We start from the raw sequence: 25483 nt of genomic DNA, 5'->3' as shown, positions 1-25483 counted from the left end.
TATTCACAGTTTCCTTCTCCAGCCTACTCTTCTCCTGCCCCTTCCCCTCAATGCTCTCATTCTTGTTGGCAAATCTCACTTCAGCAGCCTTCCCTGAACTCATTAAGGTTGCTTAGGTGTCCTTCCAGTGGGCTCCAAGAGTATTCATTTTATCACTTGTCACATTGTATTAAAATTGTCTGCTTACTAATGTGATCCCCTCTCAAACAGCAAGTCCATGAGGTCAAGAATGGGGGCTTATGTGTTGTGGAAGGCTCATTGCTCAGCACAGTGTCAGACACATACATGTAAAAAATGATAACAGGAAATACTCTTTAATGAATGAACATCTACCTCTCTTTGTTTTTTTCTGCTTTTCCCACTATGTGGATGCCTCACACACATACCTCTCCAAAACCAATCTTCCTCAGGGAAGAGTAGTAAACCTGTGATTAAAGGAACAGATGTTAATGAATTAATTTCAAGGTTTAGAAAAGATTATTTTCAAGTAAGTTTATAGCATCCATATTATATTATATCTAATGTGACTTAAGATCTACTTAATAGTAAAATAAATATTTTACCATTGCCATGCTTGTCTCTAAGGCAGTGAGACTAATTTTGTTCTTAATTTTCTTTTTTCAAGTAAATAAAAATGAACCACTAGATCATCAATTTCAAAGCTAATGACATTAGAGAGGTTTCTTTTATGAAATTGATAAGACAATCTACTTTCATATAAAAGACCTTTACATATTTTACACTATTGTGATCTTCAAACAATAATCAAAATCATTATGTAATGCTATAACAGGTTAATTCTGTATTTTGTTTTTCTCCATTTTGGAGAACCTCATACAACTTTTTCAAATTTTTTTCCACAACTATTAATTCAAATGCAATAAGCATATAAATTTTCTTTCATCATGACCCATCTAAACACATTATTTAATGAAATGGCAACATCCCTCAGAGATTTCTGTTTATTTTTTACCTTTTTATGTATGTGCCTTATGCCTCCACCTCTAAGTTCCAAACTGTTGAGAATTTTTGTTTTAAATTCCTCCTAAAACCAAAGTCTAACAGTGTGTTGGTGCTGTGCTGTTAATTATGTTCTCTTCCCACGAGCTCTTCCCCATGCTGGTCTCAGGGTCCCAGGAGCACCTCTCTGTGCCGTTCACTTGGTCCCTCAGTGTAGGTGGCCCAGCAGTGCTTTCCCTGAGCATTGCCCTCACCTGCCACACCTGCCATCCGTATGACCTGGCAGAGTGCTATGTGCATAGTAGATACTAAATAGATATGTACGTATGTGTATATATATAGAGAGAGAGAAATAAATTTTGGTGAAACAAATTTGATCAGACTGCCAAATAATAAAGGAACATATAGGAATTTGTAATGAATATTTTCTTTTTTCTTTATTTTACTGATGTATACTTGATTTACAATATTGTTTTAGTTTCTGGTGTACAGCAAAGTGATTCAGTTATATACATATATGTATATATTCTTTTTCATATTCTTTTCCATTATGGTTTATTACAGGATACTGAATATAGTTCCCTGTGCTATACAGTAGGACCTTGTTGTTTATCCATTCTATGTATACCAGTTTGCATCTGTGAATCCCAAACTCCCAATCCATCCTTTCCCCACACCTGCTACCCCTTGACAACTACAGGTCTGTTCTCTATGCCTGTGAGTCTGTTTCTGTTTTGTAGATAAGTTTATTTATGACATATTTTAGATTCCACATATAAATATCATACGGTATTTGTCTTTCTCCTTCTGACTTACTTTAGTTAGTGAGATAATCTCTAGGTCTATCCATGTTGCTGCAAATGGCATTATTTCACTCTTTTTTATGGCTGAGCAATATTCCATTGTGTATATATACCATTTCTTCTTTATCCATTCATATGTTGGTGGACATTTAGGTTGTTTCCCTGTCTTGGCTATTGTAAATAGTGCTGCTATGAACATAGGGGTGCATATATCTTTTCAAATTATAGTTTCATCTGGGTATATGCCCAGAAGTGGGATTGCTGGACCACATGATAGCTCTATTTTTTGTTTTTTGAGGAACCTCCATACTCTTTTCTATAGTTGTACCAACTTACATTCCCACCAACAGTATAGGAGGGTTCCCTTTTCTCCACACCCTCTCCAGCACTTATTGTTTGTGGACTTTTTAATGATGGCCATTCTGACTGGTGTGAGGTGATACCACATTGTAGTTTTGATTTGCATTTCTCTGATAATTAGTGATGTTGAGCATCTTTTCATGTGCCTATTGGCCATCTGTATGTCTTCTTTGGAGAAATGTCTATTAAGGTCTTTTGCCCAAAATGAATATGTTCTTGATAAATACGTGAGAATTTGTGAAATTCATTTATAAATAAATAAAAATTAGGCAGACACTAAAACATTTTTATTTTAATAAAATGAAATAAAATAATGATTATTGGGTCAGTAAAAAACAATAAGCCTGTAAAAGTGTTCCATATTTTCAATTACATACAAACCTGTTATTTCAGGGGCATCCTCATAAGCTGATAATAGTAATGTAAATTGATAAAATTATTATGGATGGCAGGTTGGAATATGTATCCAAAGCCTAGAAGTCATGATAATATTTGAATTTATCTTGAGAAAATTATCATAGATATAAAGAAAGATTTAGTTACAAGAGTTTTATCACAGTGTTGTTTGTAGAAAGTGAAAACTTAAAAACATAATATAATAAACTAATATCTCACAAGTGACTGTGAGAATAAAGTATATTTCATCAATTCAATGAAATAATATTAAACCATTAAAAATGAAGTTGTAGAAGTTAATAAATATAGAAAGATGTTTCTAGATATTATGTTTTATTTCTTTTTGAAAAAGTTTATTGATAGGGAGTTCTGTTTGTGAAAGTATGGGAGATTATATATACTGAATGATATTTCCAAATGAAAATATTCAAATCTGAATAAAATATAAAATGTATATTTTCAGAACACTGTTACCTGAAGTGAAAACAATATGTAATGAAAGCAGGAGTCTAAAAAACAGGTGTCAACGTTGACTTTTGCTTCGAGTTCCTGTCAAAACCTTGGGGCTGTGAATTTACCTTTGAGGGCTGCGAATTTACCTTTGAGGGCTGCACAGGTTACAGTGGACCAGCCCTAAAAGCGAAGGACTGCCACAAGTGGGGAATTTTAAGGAGACTGCTCACAAGCCTGGGGCCCCTAAGAGATACACCCTCAATGTAAAAAAAAAGAAAGAAAGAAAGAAAAAGAAACCCCATTTTACAACAAGAAGAAAGCAAGAAAATTTGCCTATCTTGAACTTGGGACTAGTTGATGGGAAAATATGTGAAAGAGCAAAGGGCTAAGAATAGCCAAAACAACCCTGAACAAGGGTAGCAGAATTTACCATCCTAGATATCAAGACCTATTATAAAGTGGGAGAAATTAAGACACAAGATCAGACCAACAGACTAATGGAACAGGATGGAGAGGCACAGGACCTTGCATAACTGGACAGGGCTCATTAGTGAAAAAGGATGAACAAGTCAATAAAGAGTGTTAGGACTATTGGTTATCCATGTGGAAAACTTTAATTGACTCTTTACCCCATATCAAAGACAAAAGAAATAATTTCAGAAGTATTAAGACTTAAATGTAAAAGGAAAAATCTATGGTTCATCTGTTGATGGGCACTTGGGTTGCTTCCTCCATACCTTGGCTGTTGTAAATGGTGCTGCTATAAACATTGGGGTGCATGTATCTTTTCAAATTAGTCTTTTTGTTTTTTCCAGATATATATACTCAACAGTGGAATTGCTGGATCATATAATAGTTCTATTTTTAGTTTTTGGAGGAAACTCCATACTGTTTTCTATAGGGGTTGCACTATTTACGTTCTCACCAACAGTGCACAAAGAAGGGGTCCCTTTTCTCCACATCCTTGCCAACACTTGTTGTTTGTTGTCTTTTTGCTAATAGCTATTCTGACAGGTGTGACGTGATAACTCATTGTGGTTTTGATTTGTATTTCTCTAATAATTAATGATGTTGAGCATATTTTCATGTGCCTGTTAGCCATTTGTATGCCTTCTTTAGAAAAATGTCTATTTAGGTCTTCTGCCATTTTTTTGTTTTGTTTTGTTTTTGTTTTTTGTTTTTTTATGGTACACGGGCCTCTCACTGCTGCGGCCTCTCCCGTTGCGGAGCACAGGCTCTGGACGCGCAGGCTCAGTGACCATGGCTCACGGGCCCAGCCGCTCCGTGGCATGTGGGATCCTCCTGGACCAGGGCACGAACCTGTGTCCCCTGCATCAGCAGGCGGACTCTCAACCACTGCTCCACAAGGGAAGCCCCATCTTCTGCTATTTTTTGATTGGGTTGGGTTTTTATTGATATTGAGTTGTATGAGCTATTTATATATTTTGGGTATTAACCCCTTATTGGTAATAACATTTGCAAATATTTTGTCCCATTCCATAGGTTGTCTTTTCATTTTTGTCTATTGTTTCCTTTGCTATGCAAAAGCTTTTTGCTTAATTAGGTCCCATTTGTTTACTTTTGCTCTAATTTCTTTTACCTTAGGAGATATAGCCTAAGAAAAGATTGCTATGATTTATGTCAAAGAGTGTTATGCTTACATTCTCTTTTATGAGTTTTATGGTTTCAGGTCTTACATTTAGGTCTTTGATCCATTTTAAGTTTATTTTTTTATATGGTCTGAGGAAATGTTCTAATTTCATTCTTTTACATGTACCTGTCCAGTTTTCCCAGCATCACTTGTTGGAGAGACTGTCTTTTCTCCATTATATATTCTCACCTTGTTTGTCATAGATTAATTGACCACAGGTGCATGGGTTTATTTCTGGGCTCTCTATTCTCTTCCATTGAGCTATGTGTCTGTTTTTGTGCCAGCACCACACTGTTTTGATTACTGTAGCTTTGTAGTATAGTCTGAAGTCTGGGAGATGATACCTCCAGCTTTGTTCTTTTTTCTCAAGATTGCTTTGGCAACTTGGAGTCTTTTGTTTTTCCATATGAATTTTAGGAATATTTGCTTTAGTTCTGTGAAATATGTCATGAGTATTTTGAAACACTAAAAATGAACTATCAGAAAGAGAAAGTAAGAATACAATCCCATTTAAAATTATATCAAAATGAATAAAATACCTAGGAATAAACTTAACCAAGGAAGTGAAATACCCATACTCTGAAAACTCTGAAATTCAAGAATGAGGCTCCGTCTTTAAGCTTCCCCCTCTGTACCTTCCACTTGATTAAAACCTTTGGGAATATCACAAGGGAGATACATCAGCTCCAGTGCAAAAGAAGAGAAATTTGAGGGGTGAAACAGCCCCATGTTCAGTAAAACACTGAAAAAGGAAATTGAAGATTATACAAAGAAATGGAAAGATATCCATGCTCTTGGATTAGAAGAATTAATATTGTTAAAATGGCCATACCACCCAAAGCAACTTACAAATTTAATGCAATCCCTATCAAAATACCCATGCCATATTTCATAGAGTCATCCTTTTCTTGGTCCTGAATTAAAACATGGGGAGGTCCATTGAACTTTCTGTTTCTCTTGACTAATAAACTCTTTAATTTAAAAATACACTCTCAATCATTAATTCAAATGGTCCACATCAAAATACTAATAACACTTTACTCTTCAAGGCTATTACCCTAAACCCAGCCAGAGCTCATCACATGAATGAAAGGTCTCATAGGAGGTGTGATCTCCTGCTGCTGTCTTTCCCTGGGCCAGTGGTTTCTGACTCTGCACCCACAGCATCCTCGAATGGCCCCCTTGACTCACACTGTTTACCTGATGGTTTAGTGTCCTCTGTGCCAGGCAGGGATTTCAAGCTAACCATTTCCCTCATGTGCCCTAACTGTATTGTTGCCAGATTTAGGGAGAAAAGTACAGGACACCCAGATAAATCTGAATTCCAGACAAAAAACAAGTAATTTTTCTGTTTATCTCAAATATTGCTTAGCTGAAATTCAAATATTGAATGGAACATACTTATACTAAAAAATTATTTATTGTTTATCTGACATTTACATTTAAGTAGGTGCCCTGCATTTTATCTGTCAACTCTACCTTTGCTGAGTCCATCAGAGATTCCCTTACCAGGCTCCTCCCAATATCATTCTCTAAACCAAGACAAAGTCTCTCTTCAGAATGGGTACTGCCCTTTACCCCTCAGATTCTGCTCCAGCCATAAACTGACTGCCTCTTACTGCCACGGTTCCTTCAGATACCAGGATATCCTCTGGGCAAGGTCTCTTTTATGTGTCCCCAAGCTGATCCTAACTCAGAGTGCCACAGCCCCCCGCCTGGTTCACTACCATTGGCCTCACCATTGGAAGGGTTTGAGGCTCCTTCTGCAGCCCCTGGAGCTGGGCTTGTGCATCCCCCAGTATCAGGGAACATATAGAAGCTGGACTTCTTTTTTCTAGGCTTAGGTTAGGAGGCCACTCCATCCACAGCTTTCCCCCTGGGTGGTGGGGTAGGGTTGAGGAGAGGGAGTTATAACGCTGTTTTGTCCAAAGAAATGATTCTCATCAAATTTTCTTTCAATTTCCACGGGCTGAACCTTTTAAAATCCTTAATGTGGAGTCCAGTAATCCCATAACCAGTTATTAGCTCTTTCCTTTGACAATGTGAATCTTCGTAGTTTAAATCACAACTGGCTTTCATATACAACATCTTTTCTGTCTTGGAACCTCAGGCAAAACTGCCAAGTTAACATCAGGAGGATACATGAGTGTATAGCCAACAGGTGCTCAAATCATGCTGCCTTCTTCCTTATCCTACAGCTGTAACTGCCCTAGTGGTTGGAAAGGAGCCTTTTGCACGGAGAGAGTTTCCACCTGCGACCCTGAGCATGACCCTCCACACCACTGCAGCAAAGGAGCAACTTGTGTCTCGTTGCCTCATGGATACACCTGTCACTGTCCACTAGGAACCACTGGAGTCTACTGTGAGCAAGGTGAGGCTCAACTCATGCTGTCCACAGATTTAAGTGAGTCAGTTTCCTTTTGGGAAAGTGAAATGAAATCTGTGTAATAATGAAAGAGTCCGCTCTCTTCTTTCCCCCTGTATATTTGACATTATATTTCACAAATAGGATAGCATTAAAATTTAGTACTACAAAAATACAGCTTTATGTTTAGAATTGCTTTAATTTACTAACTCAAATACCCCTGTCTGTTTAGTCTAGATGTTCTGGATCTCTTGTGCTAAATGCAATCTAATCAAGTGAATTTAGATTCATAATTCAAGAACGAGCCTCCATCTTTCAGCTTCCCCCTCTGTACCTTCCATTTGACTAAGACCTTTGGGAATATCACAAGGGAGATACATCAGCTCCAGTGCAAAAGAAGAGAAATTTGAGGGATGAAATGGCCCCATGTCCGGTGGAACAATAAGGAGCCCTCAGTTTTCTAGGTTTCCTCAGCTTACATACCTCCCCGTACCTTATGACTGATGATACCCTTACCACTGGGCAAATCATGCAACGGCCTTGAGGGAGCCCGTGGTCTCCTGAGTGCTCCCCACATGGGCTGCAGCTGGTGTAAGTGTGCTTCTAGGTCTGCCCGCTCCCCCGTTTAGTACCCACCTTGCCTCAGACCTTCTGGATTCCCTTCACATCACACACACTGCAGGGTAGGAGGGCGTGGATGGAGCATGGCAGTCCTGTTGTCTCCTTCCCAAGTAGAGCTGGACCAAAGTCATTCCTCCGCTGTCCTCCTTGCAGCCAATAGCACAAACTCATCTTCATGGACTGGAGAAGGAATGTGGCTCTGTACTGCGCGTCATCCCCAAGCAAGAAGCCCCTGTGGCACTGCACAATTTACCTCCTCATGTAACTTCCCTGACAGCCTCTCTTTATAGGCAAGGTTGGTGGGAGGCTTAGTGGAATGCAGCCACCTTTAAATCTCCCCCATCACACCTGCATCCTCTGCTAAAGCTCTGAGAACCCCTAGGGCAAGAGCAAAAATGCCCACAGACACAAGGACGAAGTAGGGCGCTGGAAAAGGTGGCTTTGGGGAAAATCAGGAAAGCACGGGCTGCTCAATGCCTCAAGTTATGCATCTTACATAAATCAACACTTATGCTTCACTTTGTCTTATCTGGTGTAGTTCTAAATATCACAGCAAAATGGGTGTGAAAGAAGACCTCCATAACGCCACGCTCAGAGTCCTAAAACTTCAGTTGTGTGACAGACACAGTTGTGCTGCTGTGAGGCTAATGGGATGGCTTGGCTGCAGCTGGCCAACGTGTCAGTACGGCTCCAGCCATGGATCCACACAGTCCTGCTTCAGTTTGCCCCTATCTCCCTACCTCCCCATCCCCACTCCCACCACCCCATCTCGGGGCTGGCTGGGAGTCCAGGACAGTGTGGCATGGAATTCAGGAAACTTGCAGTTGAAGAATCTGGAAAATTGAGCCAGAAAAACATGAGGACATGGGGATCCCTCTGCCGGCTCCTGGAATCCAGAGACTGGATCATCCACCATTTCTCTATCTCACCTCACACCCCACCCAGAAGAGAAAGCCTTAGCCTCTGCACCCATGTTTAGCAGCAGGGGCTGGGGTAGAAGAAGTTCGGGAGCCCGTCACCAATTGTGTTATATACACCTTGGGATAATTGGGGGGCTTTATTGTGATATCACATCATACATGTTGTAATTTAATCTTCCTCTGACCATTTTATCAAATACATTAATGCAAACATCTTTAATCCTATATTCTCTGAGATTCTATGTGTGCTTAACTTTCCTCCAAAAGTCAAAGGTGTTGATAAATGGAAGACATTTAGGGTCAGAATACTAGTGATTTAGCGAAAGAAACGTTTAATTGTGTCAGAAGTTGTGACTATGAGATAATGTCTGGCTATGGAAATCTGTCTCTTTCATGATGACATTAGAGGCAGATCGCGCTCTTCAAAAATGGCCCTTCTTGGGCTTCCCTGGTGGCGCAGTGGTTGAGAGTCCGCCTGCCGATGCAGGGGACACGGGTTCGTGCCCCGGTCTGGAAAGATCCCACATGCCGCGGAGCGGCTGGGCCCGTGAGCCATGGCCGCTGAACCTGCGCGTCCGGAACCTGTGCACCGCAACGGGAGAGGCCACAACAGTGAGAGGCCCGTGTACTGCAAAAAAAAAAAAGAAAAATGGCCCTTCTTGGCTCCTGGAATAGGCTACACTCTTTCCTGGAATAAGAAGTTTATACACACTCTTCCCTCTGCCTGAAATGCTCTCATCTTCTCCTCAGAATCCAGCTAACATACCTTCATCCTTCAAATTTCGACTCAGACCTTTCTTTTATAGGAACGACTTCCCTGACCCTCTTTCACATAACTGAGGGTGGTGCCCACTCCTGTTCCTGTCCATTGGTGTAGAATCTCTAACACTTGTCATACAGTGCTGAGTGAATGTGTCTGCTATACATTTTATTTAGCAGTTCTCAAAGGATAAAAACAAACTGTGATCATTTTCAAGAAGCAGTTCTTGACGTTAGTGAACAGCAAAGTACTTTACCAAGATGGTGCACTTGTATTACTCCCAAAGGAATAGCTATTAGAAACTGAAGGAAATAATAGGACAAGTTAATATAAGGGCTAGTGACTATTTACAATAGCCACGTCATGGAAGCAACCTAAATGGATAAAGAAGATGTGGTACATATATACAATGGAATATTACTCAGCCATAAAAAGGAACAAAATTGGGTTATTTGTAGAGATGTGGATGGACTTAGAGACTGTCATACAGAGTAAAGTTAAGTCAGAAAGAGAAAATCAAATATTCCATATATATGGAATCTAGAAAAATAGTACAGATGAACCAGTTTGCAAGGCAGAAATAGAGACGCAGATATAGAGAACAAGCATATGGACACCAAGGGGGGAAAGTAGGGGGGGTCGGGGGGTGGGATGAATTGGGAGATTGGGATTGACATGTATACATTAATATGTATAAAATAGATAACTAATAAAAAATCTAGTGATAGTGTTATTTCAAGTGCAATAATTTTAAGAAAGGAAAGTTTTCAGCTAATAAACATTACAATAGGCAAAAAGAAAAAAAAACATAAGGGCTAGTGATTATAACAATAGGGCAAGCCAGATTTTTGCATCTTAAAATCTCAAATGATGAAAGTCCAGGGTATTAACCTAAAGTTTGTTTGGGTGTATGTATATATACAAATGTATATTAGCATGTATATAAATAGATTATACAGAGAGATAGCAGAGATACAGTAATGAAATTATTTTATAAGAGAGTCTAGAAAGTTTGATAAAATGTGCCAGAAAAGTTATGTCACTCTCATAGTATTCTCAACAAAAACTGACCAAAGATATACCCTGCTATGCTATAAAATAAGAGCTTAAGTCCTTTATTAAAAAGTTATAGAAAATTATATCATAAAAACAGTTGTTTTGAATGGGAAAAAAAGTATTGATATTATGTGAGGGAGGGGACTATAGAGTTTTAGATTCTCAATTGAAAGTTATTTTTCTAGAGTAATTTTTATAGTAAAGTTGATTTTAAGAACTATAAACTATATTTGTTGTGAAGTCAAAATAATGAAGAAGGAGCTTAATCAGAAATGACAGAATTAAACTTTAAATCTCAAAAGATCCGTTTTCTTTATCTCCATTAACCCATTGACTTTGCAGTTTTCCAACATAGTAGCTACAGTACTAAAATTTAATTTAAAAAACAAAAACAGATAACAGATATCAGCCAGCCCCTGAAACCAGGCAGCAGTGAGCTCCTGCGTCTTGTCAATAGCTGCATTTTCCTTATTCCCAGAGAGCTTGTTCCTTATTGCACCATAACCAGTAGCTGTCTGTGACATGCAGTCATAATTTCTACTCAGTTGAGCAAATTATGGTCACCCAGAATGCAGAAGAAATGCCTGAGGTTCAATTCACTTTTATTGTAGTTATAAACTGGTGTGTAAATTACCAAGAAATCCAACACCAACATCCTTAAACTTACAAATCCCTGACTTCCATGTCATCTTTTTCTCTTCTGCCTCTTCTCCGTCCCCATTCCAAGAAACCTAAGTCTTAGGAAATTAGTTTGGCTGCACATGGAACCCGACTTACAGCTGTCATACCTGCCTAGTTTCGTCTTTATGATCGTCTTTATTGTAAATGAGCCCCACCCCCAAGAAGCACCCAAACTCATGCTTATAAGCTCTGAATGACGAGAAACTAAACTGCAGTGGATTGGCAAGCCCGATGAAGCCGTGGCGCAGGGACGGTGAAGGACATCTGCCTCACATTAGCGTTCTCTGTTCTGTTCTCCTCCCTTGGCAGTAACGCTTGGCACCAGTTCATTAAGATTGTTTACCAGTTCCAGAACACGTGCTGGGAAGACTGCCTGAACAAGAAAGACAGGTGCCTTGTCTCCGTAGAGGTGACATGCTAGTAGGAGGCGGCAAGCACAGAACATGCCCACCAGTCAATGAGCAAAAGCACAGAATGAGTGAGTGCCATGAAGGAAAGCAAGAGGGCGAGGAGACAGACAGTCACTGGGAGAGTACACTCAAGCGGGGATGGTCAGGAAAGGCCTCTCTGAGTAGTGACATCTGAGCTGTCAGCCAGTGAGACTCACCCACGTGTCACAGACAGAGGGGCAGGCTCTCTGGGCAGCGGTTAAACCTGGAAACAGGAAAATGATGTCACATGTTTGAGGCAGAGAAAGGCAGTCGGTATTCCTGGAATAGGAGTTGGTATTAAGATGAGTTTGGAAAGGCAAGCAGAAGCCAGATCGTGCAGAGCCTTGGAAAACACGATAAAGAATTGTAATTCCACGCTGAGAAAATAGGAAGCCTTTGAAGATTGTAAGAGTGAGTCAGAAAACTTGAAGTTAAGTCCTGTTGCTCCTAGTAACTAGCAATTCAGTTTCTGCTGCATCAGTGAAGTCTCTGAGCCTTGATTTCATTATGTGTAAAACAGCAACTTCAAGTATGCCAGCTGTTTTCCATCTGCCCACCCTTCCCCACACCCACACTCCCTGCCCCGTACTCTAACACCTTCTCCAGTGGATTGCAGTGGAGTTTGGCCAACAGACGTCACCAGCAGGCGATGAGGGGGAAGGAGGAGAGCAAGACAGAGTACTTACTCTCTTACGAAGAGGATGGCCAGGGGACATTCTCTGTCCCAGCATTATAATTTAAGCAGTGAGATCTGATTTAATCTGTCCCTTGCTATTAGATGTCTGACTAATGGGGGAAATGTTATCTTTCAAGTCCCCTAAAACATTCACCTATAGCTGACAGAAAGAAAAATCCATTTAAAGACAAGAGAAGGATAATTCCTGGTTGGGTACCTTCTTTTCACTAAGGCCCCACCCCAAACTCCATTGGAATTCCACTGAGGAATTCCCCGGTGGTTAAGTAAAGTATCAACAAACCATTTGAATCCAATGGCTTCTAGGGTCACAGCCACCAAAAGTGATTCAAAATATCTGAGCCTAGCTCCCCAAGTGCAGGAATCCACAATGTTCACATTGGAACTAGCTCGGATGTGTGCGTTTAAACGCCCAAGGGCCCTAAACCATCTTTAAAATTAAACTGAAGATGCAGGAGGATTGTCAGCAAACAGCATCTGGGTGTATATTTCACAGGGACTATTGACCTTAATTTAAAAAGAAATCATAACAGGTGAAACTAGGGTAGAGTATTTTGCAATCCAGAATAGCCATTAAAATATTCTATTCTAGAAGAATTCTGATTTACAGTTATTTTGTGAGATGGACAATTTGTCCAATTTCTTTTCTCTTACACTCAAATCTTATTTATTTGTTCTTCTCCTCCATTATACTTGTCTTTCCTGTTAGAATTTATGATTTACAAGAACACATGTAACCTTTCCTGAATCATAAAATCTCTCCTGCCCATTTATTTTTCCCCACATTATTGGTAAATTATTTTTTTCTTTAAATAGTTTTACACTAGCTAAATTCTAGCTATCGTGTATCGTCGACATTTAGCCAAGTGAGATTCCATGATATGTGTCTTTTTAAATTTTAGCCTAGGAAATACTTAAAATGCTTCCATTTTCCCTACATTCTTTCCATCCGTAGTGCAATTTTCCTTCCACTCACTCCTCTAAGATAAAGAAACCACGCACTTGCTGGCATTTTGAGTGAAGCAGGCAGATGTTCAAGCTACTTGGTCTCTTGATGCCCTACTTTATGGTCCACCTACCCCCGGTTTTATTGAAATTAATTCAAGCTAATGGCGAAGTTCAATTCTCCAAGCGTTCCCGACACGTGGGATGCCTTCCTGCCGAGTCGTGGTTTTCCTAATAGTAGAGAAATGGGTCCATAGCACTGTAGAGGGCAATTTCAGGGATCATTACTGCCTTTTTCAGATGCTCATTTTCAGGTGCATTTAACCAGGCAGGTAAATACAGCAGGTAATGTGCAAGCTTTCTTCATAGAAAAAAAAAAAAACCTTAAGTCTTTATTTCCCCACTTTCAATCCCACCATGATAATTAATAAGGATGTAGTTACATGTGTACTAGATCCTCTACAATTTTATAATACTTATAAAAGGTAAAAAATAAATAAGCACTAGCTACGATTTTTAGGAACACACGTTTTAATTCTTTAGTCTTCTGTTTGTGCTCTTCCATACAACCTGATAAATCATAAGCGAAAGAGTGCATGGGTTATATATAACAATTCTAAGGTTTATATGAACGTTAAGCTTTTTGAGTATCTAAAGGAATAGACTCTACTAGAATCTTAGTAGAAATACACACACACAACTGTCATTTCCTAACCTTGGACTTTGAGGAAGGAACTTACTTTTCCTGAACATCAAGCTTCTCATGTGTGAAAAGAATATGTTTTTAAGTCTCTGTTTTAGAGGAATTTGGGGCCGAAGTCCAGGGAGAGTCCATTCACCTTGTCAAGCCCTAAGTTAATAATTAATACTGTTTATAAGGTAGTGAGTGAAAGGTTAAAAACTGTAAGAGACAGATTGAGAGGTTTTTCTTCAACAAAATTCTTTTAATTTTCTATTCAAGATAACATTAAGTAACAAACAAAAGCCCTCAACACAGTGGGTTTTCAGCTCCTGCTAAAGATTTCTCCCTTGAAATGTTTTACATATTGAGCCATGTTCCCCATCTTAGGAAGATATTTACATATTGAGCCATGTTCCCCATCTTAGGAAGGCAGACAAAAAAAAAGGTTTGCTTACAATCAATTTCTACGGACAGGACTTGGTGGCTTCTTCCCCTGACGCAGGTCTGCCCACACTCTCTTTTTATCTGAGGTGATTGACAGTGATGGAATCCAACCACAAACTTTACTTTCTAATTTGAGGAACTGAGAGACAGGCTCCCTCTGGTTTCTAAAAGAAGCAAACTAAAATCCTCCTGACCATAGTGGAAGATATAGAGATTGCAAGGTATTTCATTATTTCATTCCTTCTTTTGTTAAGAATCTATATAATTTATCCTAAGAAAAATAGGAAAGCAAACTTTCCTGTACCATCCTAACCAAGGAATATCACAAGGCAAATGGTCAAGAAAGCCCTGTGGTCTCAATGACAGAACTGTCTAAGATTCCAAGCCACCCTTATAAAGGTCATGATGAGGGGTCAGTGACACAAAGAGGCCAGCACAGAACCTGGCACATAACAAGTACTCCTTAAATATGAACCCCTCTTACAGAGGAAGGAAAAGTGTTAGATTAGACTTGTGCTAAATGCAGGTTATGTCCACATAGGTATTTTTATCATCTCTTTTTTTAAAATATGGATTTGTTTTAAACAGATTCTTAAGCTAAAATATTTTAAACCTCCTATTTTAAAAAGGCAATAGTTTTTATTATATAAAGATGTAAAAAATATTTCAAGCTATCATGATCAATGTAGTAGACATAAACTTTCCAAATGACCATATAAGATTTCTTTTAAAAACAAAATACACATTATTTATAGACGTACAGCAGACTATTTAGTTTTTTAAAAAGTATTTATTGAGAAACCACTCAGGCAATATGGACAGATCCAAAACATGATAAGGTAGGGTCCCTCCTTTCAAAGAACTAATAATTTAGATAGAGACCAGGCAAAAGTCTGTGAATAAAGTATATAATTTAAATAACAGTTCAGGGAAAAGAGTAAATAACATCCCAGGGTATTGAATTCTTTAACAGCTCGACAAATGACAGTGCCTGCATAACTTCTAGCTAGTGGGGCCTGAAAAGGCCTTAGAAAGCAATGGAATTAATAGCATTGCTGCAGGTTACACATGAGAGCTGTTAAGAGAGTAACTCCTAAGAGTTCTCATCACAAGGAGAAAATATTTTTTCCTTTTATTTTGTGTCTGTATGAGATGATGCATGTTCACTAACCTTCCTGTAGTCATCATCTCATGATGTATGTAAGTCAAATCAACAGGCTGTACACCTTAAAGTTATATACTGCTGTATGTCTGGTATATCTCAATAAAACTGGAAGAAAAAAATCTCAAAAAGAAAAAAGCAATGGAGTTAGATTAGGTGTTAAAAAAAATGGGTAAGTTTTGGATAGACTCATACAGGATGGTAAGATAGCCGTCCTAAGAGTGAAAACTACTTCAGCAAAGCATGGGGGAGATGGAAATATGCACTTGGAAATGTGAGTAAACCTCTTTATCTGAAAAGGAAATGTATGCCAGGTAAGGTGTAAATTATTAAAATACCTCTGAGAATAGAAGAGACCAATGTAAGGCACACTAAATTAAAAACTCATCAGGACTTGCTTACTGGTCTGAGTGTGCCTTTCACATAGATGGTGTTCAGTTAACACTTGTGAAGTGAGTGATGATTATTCAAGGTTTAAAACCTGAATGACACATGCATGTAATCAATGTTGTCTTCCAGACCTGCTGTAAATGAGCCTTGGAGACTCCTGAAACAGCCATATAATTTCCCACAAAAGTTACCTGACTCAGTGGCTGAATTTATTATTTAAGATACTTCCAAACAACTTAAGAGAGAGCTCACAGTAAAATGTACATGTATTTGAAAAGTAGCCAAGATAGTGATAGAAAGATAAACTTATGCCCTCCTGCCAAGGAAAGAAGAGAAGGGAAGGGAAGAGAAGGGAAGGGGAGGGAAGGACAAGGAAGACAAAACAAGGCGAGTCTAAATCATTTCACAACACACAACTGAATGTAAAATTAGCTTTGGGTTTCTTGGAAGTTGAAGTGAATCATAAAATACAACAGACTGCTACTTAATTATTGCCTAATTAAAGAAAGCATACCAGTCCTCACATCAAGGACAGAGAACCGTGCCCTGGCACTGAACTGTAATAAAAATGTATTGAGCATGATCCATTTTTTAGAAAAATAAAATTAAATAGCATAATAAATGTTGTGTTTGATGACAATTTTCTAGAAAATGAAATGGCATTATGTATATGGTCATTTTTTATACTGACACAATAAAGGCTACGGGCATAATATTAGGTCATAGTTCTGTAAAGATAATTATGTCAAATTATCTTTGAAAAGTAGATTTCTATTGATCTGACATGTTACTGGGGCAATAGTCAGTTGTCTTGAGAGATAATTATTTATTTTCATTAGACCATTACTCTTGGATATCAGTTGTGTCGGTCAAGTTTCTGATGGTCAAAGCATAGCAAAAAATGAAAATTAAGACCCCTGTAGAAGTCCAGGTATCCTGGCTATTAATTGAAAGGATCATTACATGCTTTGTTTTCCAGATTTATAAGTGATAAAATTGATGTTTTACCATGAAAATTAAAAAGTTTAACTTAGCATCTGTTACCTTATATGTGTGCGCTGTTTACTGCCAGAACTCTTACTAATATAATAAGTATCATTTTGCCTACCTGACAGAATTCATATGAGGTAAGTACTCAAAGGAAATTACCAGGGACTACCCTGGTGGTCCAGTGGTGAAGACACCACGCTTCCGTTATAACGGGCACGTGTCCAATCCGTGGTCGGGGAACTAAGATCCTGCATGCTGCCTGGCGCGGCCAAAAATTAAAAAAAAAAGAAAAAGAAAAAATAATTTAAAAAATAGTGTTATCAGTAAATTAACATAGTCTACAAAAAAAAAGGAATCACCAGATTTCTTTATCATAAAACAATCATGTGATTTTATAGAACACAATTTTTTTGACAATGATGGCAGATACACTTTATTTTCATTTCAGTACAAAATTAAGTTTAAGAATCAATGTATCGTTGTGGTTTTGAACCAATATCAAACCTCTGACCCAATAACAAACAAGGCAAACTTCTGGAGGCAGACCTAACCATTTTTTCACTCTGAGTTAAGAACTGGCTAATGTTGACAGGGCAGGTCATGGAAAGAGCTTATTTGGTGCTAGGAATCTCAGTGGGAGCTGCAGCTCAAAACAACTTATACTGATTCCCAGGAAAATAATACAGGGTTCACTGTAGTTCACTCAGTCTGTAGTTCTCCCCGCAAGTTTCCATTGACTTCCTATTTTTCCTCCCCAGCTAACTCACTCTCCCAAATATTAGGCTGCTACCCTGTCCAATCATCTTCTATCATCTCTACACTGAATTTACTATGTCACTGTTTTAGATGATGACTTCCCCATTTGGGGGCTAGCATTTATGGGGAACTTAATTGGAAGAACACTTAATTTTTAAGCAACACTCTATCTTGATGGGTCTTCAAAGATCATTTGAACAAAATAGCCACCCAAATAATTAAATGAGTTAAGTAATTAGAGTTGTTCAGCATTATCCATCTGGGTGCTAAAGAAAGTCTGCCTAAAGGAATGACTTTATTTTTTCAGTAATTGATACTTAGCCATCTCTTCTGTCAGCAACTAGCCAACAGATTCAATTGCTGGATCCCACCACCCCCCAATAGACTATGATAATAAACCAGCAAAGGGCAAGAATGTTTAGCTTCATTTTTGCTGCAATAACAATGTACGTACTTAGTTAATCTAAAATTTGTCCAACTGTTTAACTTGGAATCGAGAGGTAATCACATAGTTAAGGATGGAAAAAAAAGTTACTTCTATCCATTAGATTCTCATTAAGTATTTACAAGCTAAGGAGATACAGTGAATTATATGCACTATCCATAGACCTAAATGCAAATAACAGATTAATAAATGCCACAAAAAGTCTCAAATTATTCTCATCTCTTTTTCTTGACTGACTGACTAGAACATAACTGTGGTACAGTAGGAGAGCTGTGGCTAAAGTCAAGATTATTGCATTAAAGTCATGAAATCGAGAGCATAGTTGGAGAGCCCTAAACTCAGCACATTTGCTGAGAACAAAGCAGATGTGCATCCGTGAGGGCAACAATTTAACCTCATAGGCTTATAACATGTGGAGATAGAAAACTATTTATTTATTGAATAGACTATGCTTTGAGTCCATCATGAGAAACAACACTCTGGAAATTAGTAATCTATTTTAGAAAGCTTGAGTTCTACCACTGAGAACAGAAACATTTGGTAGCAAACCACTTTCAATGGGACTTGCTCAACTTGAAGTGATTTAAGAAGTGTGCTGAAATAAGCAGTTACTGCATCCAGGGTAGAGAGGTGATAAAATTTTTAATGCTTGAGGGGAATCTTGCAGAGATTTAGGTTTTAAGAAAATCTGTGCTTTAAAAGCAGAGATGTGGGTCAGCAAGATGGCAAACTAGGAAGCTACAGGCTGTCCTTCCCCTACAGAGACACCAAGTTAACAACACATGGACCATGATACCTCTGTGAGAACTCCGGAGAGCATTTGAGAAGCTACTGCACCCAGGTCATAATTGTGGAGGGAATTTTGCATCCAAATAAAGACTGATTCAGGCTAGAATAATCAAAGGATGTTAAATCTAGGGACAGTTTTGATGCATGTAGATATACATGGCTTAAAGTATCTCCCATAAACTGCATATGAATTGCAAGGAAGAAAAAAATGCCATATTTATACAGAAGAATAGCACACAGTGGAAAAAAATAAGTCAACACCTTGACAAAGGTGAGCAAAATTGATTTCACCAGTGAGGGACAGATAGATACATGTGCCTCCTTGTGTGATGCCCTGAGAAGAACACATCGCCTGTGAAACACCTCAGCCAAGAATGCATACCCTAAATCTGCTTAGAATGAAATATCAGTCAAACCCAAAACGATGAGCATTCCTTTCAAAAACAAAGAGGGAAGAAAAGATCCTTCAAAAACATCAGTGTCATGAAAGACAATGAAGACTGTGGAAATGTTCTAGGTTAAAAGACATTAAAGAAATATGACAACTCAATGCAACATCTGAGTCATATGAGATTTCATAATCTAGGGTAAAATATTATTGGATCAACAGAAAAAATTGAAATATTAATACTAGGTAAGATGAAAGGATGGTATTAATATTAAATTTATTAAAGGTGATAACTGTACTGTGGTTATATATATGAGAATATCTCTAAGTTGTTAGGTGCAAAGAGCCATGATGTATGGAACAAATTATTGAGAAAAAATATCATGTAGACAGATAGCTAGACAGCACTAGATAAAGGGTAAGAAAATTAACAAAAGATGAATCTGGGTACAATATGCTTTGTACTCATTTTATTTTTAAATTTTCTATGCATTTTAAATTATTTCCAAATAAAAGGGTAAAATTAACTAATTTTTAAAAGATCATATGCAATAATTTGATGACTGGTAATTCTATTCTCCTAGATTGGTTTAATACCTTGCCTATAAATACATTTAGGACCCCAGATTCTCTGCAAATAATCATTTAAAAATTTTAGAATATTTTCTCCCAGAGGAAGAAAAGAATGTACAAAATTAAAGATCCTTCATCATAGCTGATGCTACCATATATCATGGGTTTCTTGTTTTTAATGTTTTTATCCATTTATAGTAAACAAGAATAAGGTACTGTTTGTCTTCAGAATATTGACACTAAATGCATTAGACGTTTTCTTCTTGCTGTTTTTTAGTTTAGCAGAGACTATTTCATTTAATTATAACATGACAGTTTGTACTTTTGAATATGAAATGTTTCTTATTAACACTCTTATTAACTTAGCCTTGCAAAAAAATCTTTTTTTAATTCACTAGGCCCCAAGTTGACCTTTGACATAACTAACCCATAGGCATTAACCCGATTTAAAAACACCATGACCCTTTCTCTTACTACTAGGTTCTACTCTATCTCAGAGAGGCCACCCCAACCATAGTAGAGAACCCTCTCAGAGTGAAAGAATTCCAAGTCCAACCAATCGCTAGCTTATTTCAAAATACCTTTACTGTATGGAACTTCTATGTATCACTGTACAATTAGGGAAATTGACGGTGTCCCTGTTATCACTGATCAATTAAGAGATTAGAACTACTACTCTAGAAAGACAGTCCTAGAGATATATTTTGTAAACACAACTTTGCCTGAACATGAACAATTGTGATTAAAACAAAAAGACTACATGTATTGATATTACATGAAACTTAAGACTATTCTTTTTTTCCTGCTGATCTTTGTAGACTCCCTGTATCAATCCTGTTAGGCTAGGTTATGATGCAATAACAAACAATCTCCAAATCTCAGTGGTTTAACAAACAAAAATCTATTTCTTCCTTATGGAATGTGTCAGCAAGGTGGCTTAACTCAGACTAGTTACTCAGGGACCCAGGTGGATAGAAGCTTTTTCTTGACTGATGCTTCTACTACAATCACTGAGTCTAAGAAAAGGTAATACAGTGACTCATGCCCTGGTTCTGACAGAAGTGATACACGTCACTTCTGCTCACATTTGATTGGGCTGAGCAAATTACAAGGTCACTTCTAACCTCAAAAAGAGCAGGAAAATGCAATCTTATAATGTGATGAAAAGGAGAGGAAAACTGAAATGTTAGATAAGCAGCCTTGATGACTACCCCACTCCCATATCCCAATAATAAAGACCAGGAGATTATCAGACAAGAATATCTTACAAAAGAAATAAGGAAGAGGTCTTTTTAGCTCTTTAAGTACCTTTCAAACTTTTTAACCATGATGGTTAAAAAAGTAAATAAAAACCAAGGCCAGGTATCCTGAGATGTTTAATGATCTCTTCATAGAAACTGTCTTGAATTTCCTAAGTTTCAACTATGGGGTCCTTAACATAAGTCTTTGTGGATCATGAGCATTATGGAGAGTCACTCAGAGATTGTCAATGCTAAACTGCACAGAGAAACACTTAAAGAGACACGGAAACAAAGTAAAATTGGAAGAGAAGCACAGGCCTCCCGAGGACCACACCATCAAACACCACATACAACTAGTGGATTATGTCCTGCATTAGGTTTCCATTCGCTACATCTACATCTTTATTTCTGTCCTGCCCCTAAGTTCATCAGAATCATTTTTGTTACATTCCATATATATGTGCCAGCATACGGTATTCGTTTTTCTCTTTCTGACTTACTTTACTCTGTATGGCAGACTCTAGGTCCCTCCACCTCATTACAAATAGCTCAATTTCGTTTCTTTTTATGGCTGAGTAATATTCCATTGTATATACGTGCAACATCTTCTTCATCCATTCGTCTGTTGGTGAGCATTTAGGTTGCCTCCATGTCCTGGCTATTGTAAATAGAGCTGCAATGAACATTTTGGTACATGACTCTTTTTGAATTATGGTTTTCTCAGGGTACAAGCCGAGGAGTGGGATTGCTGGGCCATATGGTAGTTCTATTTTTAGATTCTAAGGAACCTCCGTACTGTTCTCCATAGTGGCTGTACCAATTTACATTCCCACCAACAGTGCAAGAGAGTTCCCTTTTCTCCACATCCTCCAGCATTTATTATTTGTAGGTTGTTTTTTTTTTTTTTGGTTACATTGGGTCTTTGTTGCTGCACATGGGCTTTCTCTAGTTGCGGCAGGTGGGGGCTACTCTTCATTGCAGTGTGCAAGCTTATTGCAGTGGCTTCTCTTCTTGTGGACACAGGCTCTAGGTGCATTGGCTTCAGTAGTCGTGGCACGTGGACTCAGTAGTTGTGACTTGTGGGCTCTAGAGCGCAAGGTCCGTAGTTGTGGCACACGAGCTTAGTTGCATTGCGGCACGTGAGTTCTTCCCAGACCAGGGCTCGAACCCGTGTCCCCTGCATTGGAAGGCAGGTTCTTAATCACTGTGCCACCAGGGAAGCCCTATAGATTTTTTGATGATGGCCATTCTGACCAGTATGAGGTGACCTCGTTATAGTTTTGATTTGCATTTCTCTAATGATTTCTGATGTTGTGCATCCTTTCCAGTGTTTATAGCAATCTGTATATCGTCTTCAGAGAAATGTCTATTCAGGTCTTCTGGCCATTTTTGGATTGGGTTGTTTGTTTGTTTGTTTTTTTTTGATATTGACCTGCATAACCTGGTTATATATTTGGGAGATTAATCCTTTGTCAGTTGTTCATTTGCAAATATTTTCTCCCATTCTGAGGGTTGTCTTTTAGTCTTGTTTATGGTTTCCTTTGCTGTTCAAAAGATTTTAAGTTTCATTAGGTCCTATTTGTTTATTTTTGTTTTTATTTCCATTTTTCTAGGAGGTGGGTCAAAAAGGATCTTGCTGTGATTGATGGCATAAAGTATTCTGCCTATATTTTCATCTAAGAGTTTTATAGTGTCTGGCCTTACATTTAGGACTTTAATCCATTTTCAGTTTATTTTTGTGTGTGGTGTTAGGAAGTGTTCTAATTTTACTCTTTTACATATAGCTGTCCAGTTTTCCCAGCACCACTTATTGAAGAGACTGTCTTTTCTCCATTGTATATTCTTGCCTCCTTTATCAAAGATAAGGTGATGCTATGTGCATGGGTTTATCTCTGGGCTTTCTATCCTGTTCCATTGATCTATATATCTCTTTTTGTGCCAGTACCATACTGTCTTGATTACTGTACCTTTGTAGTATAGTCTGAAGTCAGGGAGCCTGATTCCTCCAGCTCCATTTTTCTTTCTCAAGATTGCTTTAGTTGTTGGGGTCTTTTGTGTTTTCATACAAATTGTGAAATTTTTGTTCTAGTTCTGTAAAAATGCCATTGGTAGTTTGATAGGGATTGCATTGAATCTATAGATTGCTTTGGGTAGTATGATCATTTTCACAGTGTTGATTCTTCCAATCCAAGAACATGGTATATCTCTCCATCTGTTTGTATCATCTTCAATTTATTTCACCAGTGTCTTATAGTTTTCTGCATACAGGTCTTTTGTCTCCTTAGGTAGGTTTATTCCTAGGTACTTTATTCTTTTTGTTGCAATGGTAAATAGGGAGTGTTTCCATAATTTCTCTTTCAGATATTTCATCATTTGTCTATAGGAATGTGTGAGATTTCTGTGAATTAATTTTGTATCCTGCCACTTTACTAAATTCATTGATTAGCTCTAGTAGTTTTCTGGTAGCATCTTTAGGATTCTCTGTGTATAGTATCATGTCATCTGCAAACAGTGACAGTTTTATTTCTTCTTTTCCTATTTGGATTCCTTTTATTTCTTTTTCTTCTCTGATTACTGTGGCTAAAACTTCCAGAGCTATGTTGAATAATAGTGGTGAGAGTGGGCAACCTTGTCTTGTTCCTGATCTTAGAGGAAATGGTTTCAGTTTATCACCATTGAGAACGGTATTGGCTGTGGGTTTGTCATATATGGCCTTTATTATCTTGAGGTAAGTTCCCTCTATGCCTACTCATCATAAATGAATGTTGAATTTTGTCAAAAGCTTTCTCTGCATCTATTGAGATTATTATATGGTTTTTATCCTTCAATTTGTTAATATGGTGTATCACATTGATTGATTTGCATATATTGAAGAATTCTTGCATTCTTGGGATAAAACCCACTTGTTCATGGTGTATGATCCTTTTAATGTGCTGTTGGATTCTGTTTGCTAGTATTTTGTTGAGGATTTTTGCATCTATGTTCATCAGTGATATTGGCCTGTAGTTTTCTCTTTTTGCGACATCTTTGTCTGGTTTTGGTATCAGGGTGATGGTGGCCACATAGAATGTGTTTGGGACTGTTGCTCCCTCTGCTATATTTTGGAAGAGTTTGAGAAGGATAGGTGTTAGCTCTTCTCTAAATGTTTGATAGAATTCACATGTGAAGCCATCTGGTCCTGGGCTTTTGTTTGTTGGAAGATTTTTAATCACAGTTTCAATTTCAGTGCTTGTGATTGGTCTGTTTATATTTCCTATTTCTTCCTGGTTCAGGTTCAGAATGTTGTGCTTTTCTAAGAATTTGTCCATTTTTCCGGGTTGTCCATTTTATTGCCCTATAGTTGCCTGTAGTAATCCTGATCTTTTGTATTTCTGCAGTGTCAGTTGTTATTTCTCCTCTCTCATTTATAATTCTATTGATTTGAGTCTTCTCCCTTTTTTTCTTGATGAGTCTGGCTGATGGTTTACCAATTTTGTTTAGCTTCTCAAAGAACCAGCTTTTATTTTTATTGATCTTTGCTATTGTTTCCTTCATTTCTTCTTCATTTATTTCTGATCTGAATTTTATGATTTCTTTCCTTTTGATAACTTTGTGGGGGTTTTGTTCTTATTTGTCTAATTGCTTTAGGTTTAAGTTTAGGTTGTTTATTTGAGATTTTTCTTGTTTCTTGAGGTAGGATGGGATTGCTATAAACTTCCCTCTTAGAACTGCTTTTGCTGCATCCCATAGGTTTTGGGTCATCATGTTTTCATTGTCATTTGTTTCTAGGCATTTTTTGATTTCTTCTTTGATTTATTCAGTGATTGCTTGGTTATTTAGTAGCATAATGTTTAGCCTCCTTGTGTTTCTATTTTTTACATTTTTTTCCCTGAAATTGATATCTAGTCTCATACTGTTGTGGTCAGAAAAGATACTTGATACAATTTCAATTTTCTTAAATTTACTGAGCCTTGATTTGTGACCTAAGATATCATCTATCCTGGAGAATGTTCCATGAGCACTTGAGAATAAAGTGTATTCTGTTGTGTTTGGATGGAATGTCCTATAAATATCAATTAAGTCCATCATGTCTAATGTGTCATTTAAAGCTTGTGTTTCCTTATTTATTTTCGTTTTGGATGGTCTGTCCATTGGTGAAAGTGCGGTGTTAAAATCCTCTCCTGTGATTGTGTTACTGTTGATTTTCCTTTTTATGGCTTTAGCTTTTGCCTTATGTATTGAGGTTCTCCTATGTTGGGTGTATATAAATATTTACAATTGTTATATCTTCTGCTTGGATTGATCCCTTGATCATTATGTAGTGTCCTTCTTTGTTTCTTGTAATAGTCTTTATATTAAAGTCTATTTTGTCTGATATGAGAATTGTTACTCCAGCTTTCTTTTGATTTCCATTTGCATGGAATATCTTTTTCCATCCCCTCACTTTCAGTCTGTATGTGTCCCTAGTTCTGAAGTGAGTCTCTTGTAGACAGCATACATATGGGTCTTGTTTTTGTATCCATTCAGCCAGTCTATGTCTTTTGGTTG

At 37.8% G+C, this 25483-nt stretch overlaps 1 protein-coding gene across 1 annotated transcript in view; it reads left to right on the top strand.

The window, feature by feature from the left end:
* EYS (eyes shut homolog) overlaps window positions 1-25483 on the top strand; it is a 1661361-nt gene that overhangs the window by 1612735 nt on the left and 23143 nt on the right. Inside the window, exon 39 of the mRNA XM_060283543.1 lies at window positions 6822-6994. Coding sequence (XP_060139526.1) covers window positions 6822-6994 — 173 coding nt within the window. The remainder of the gene's footprint in view (window positions 1-6821; window positions 6995-25483) is intronic.

Source organism: Globicephala melas, chromosome 14 (genome assembly GCF_963455315.2).
Source record: "Globicephala melas chromosome 14, mGloMel1.2, whole genome shotgun sequence".
Classification (NCBI taxonomy): domain Eukaryota; kingdom Metazoa; phylum Chordata; class Mammalia; order Artiodactyla; family Delphinidae; genus Globicephala; species Globicephala melas.
The sequence above is the reverse complement of the archived record's forward strand: the minus strand, read 5'-3'. Positions and strand labels throughout refer to the sequence as shown.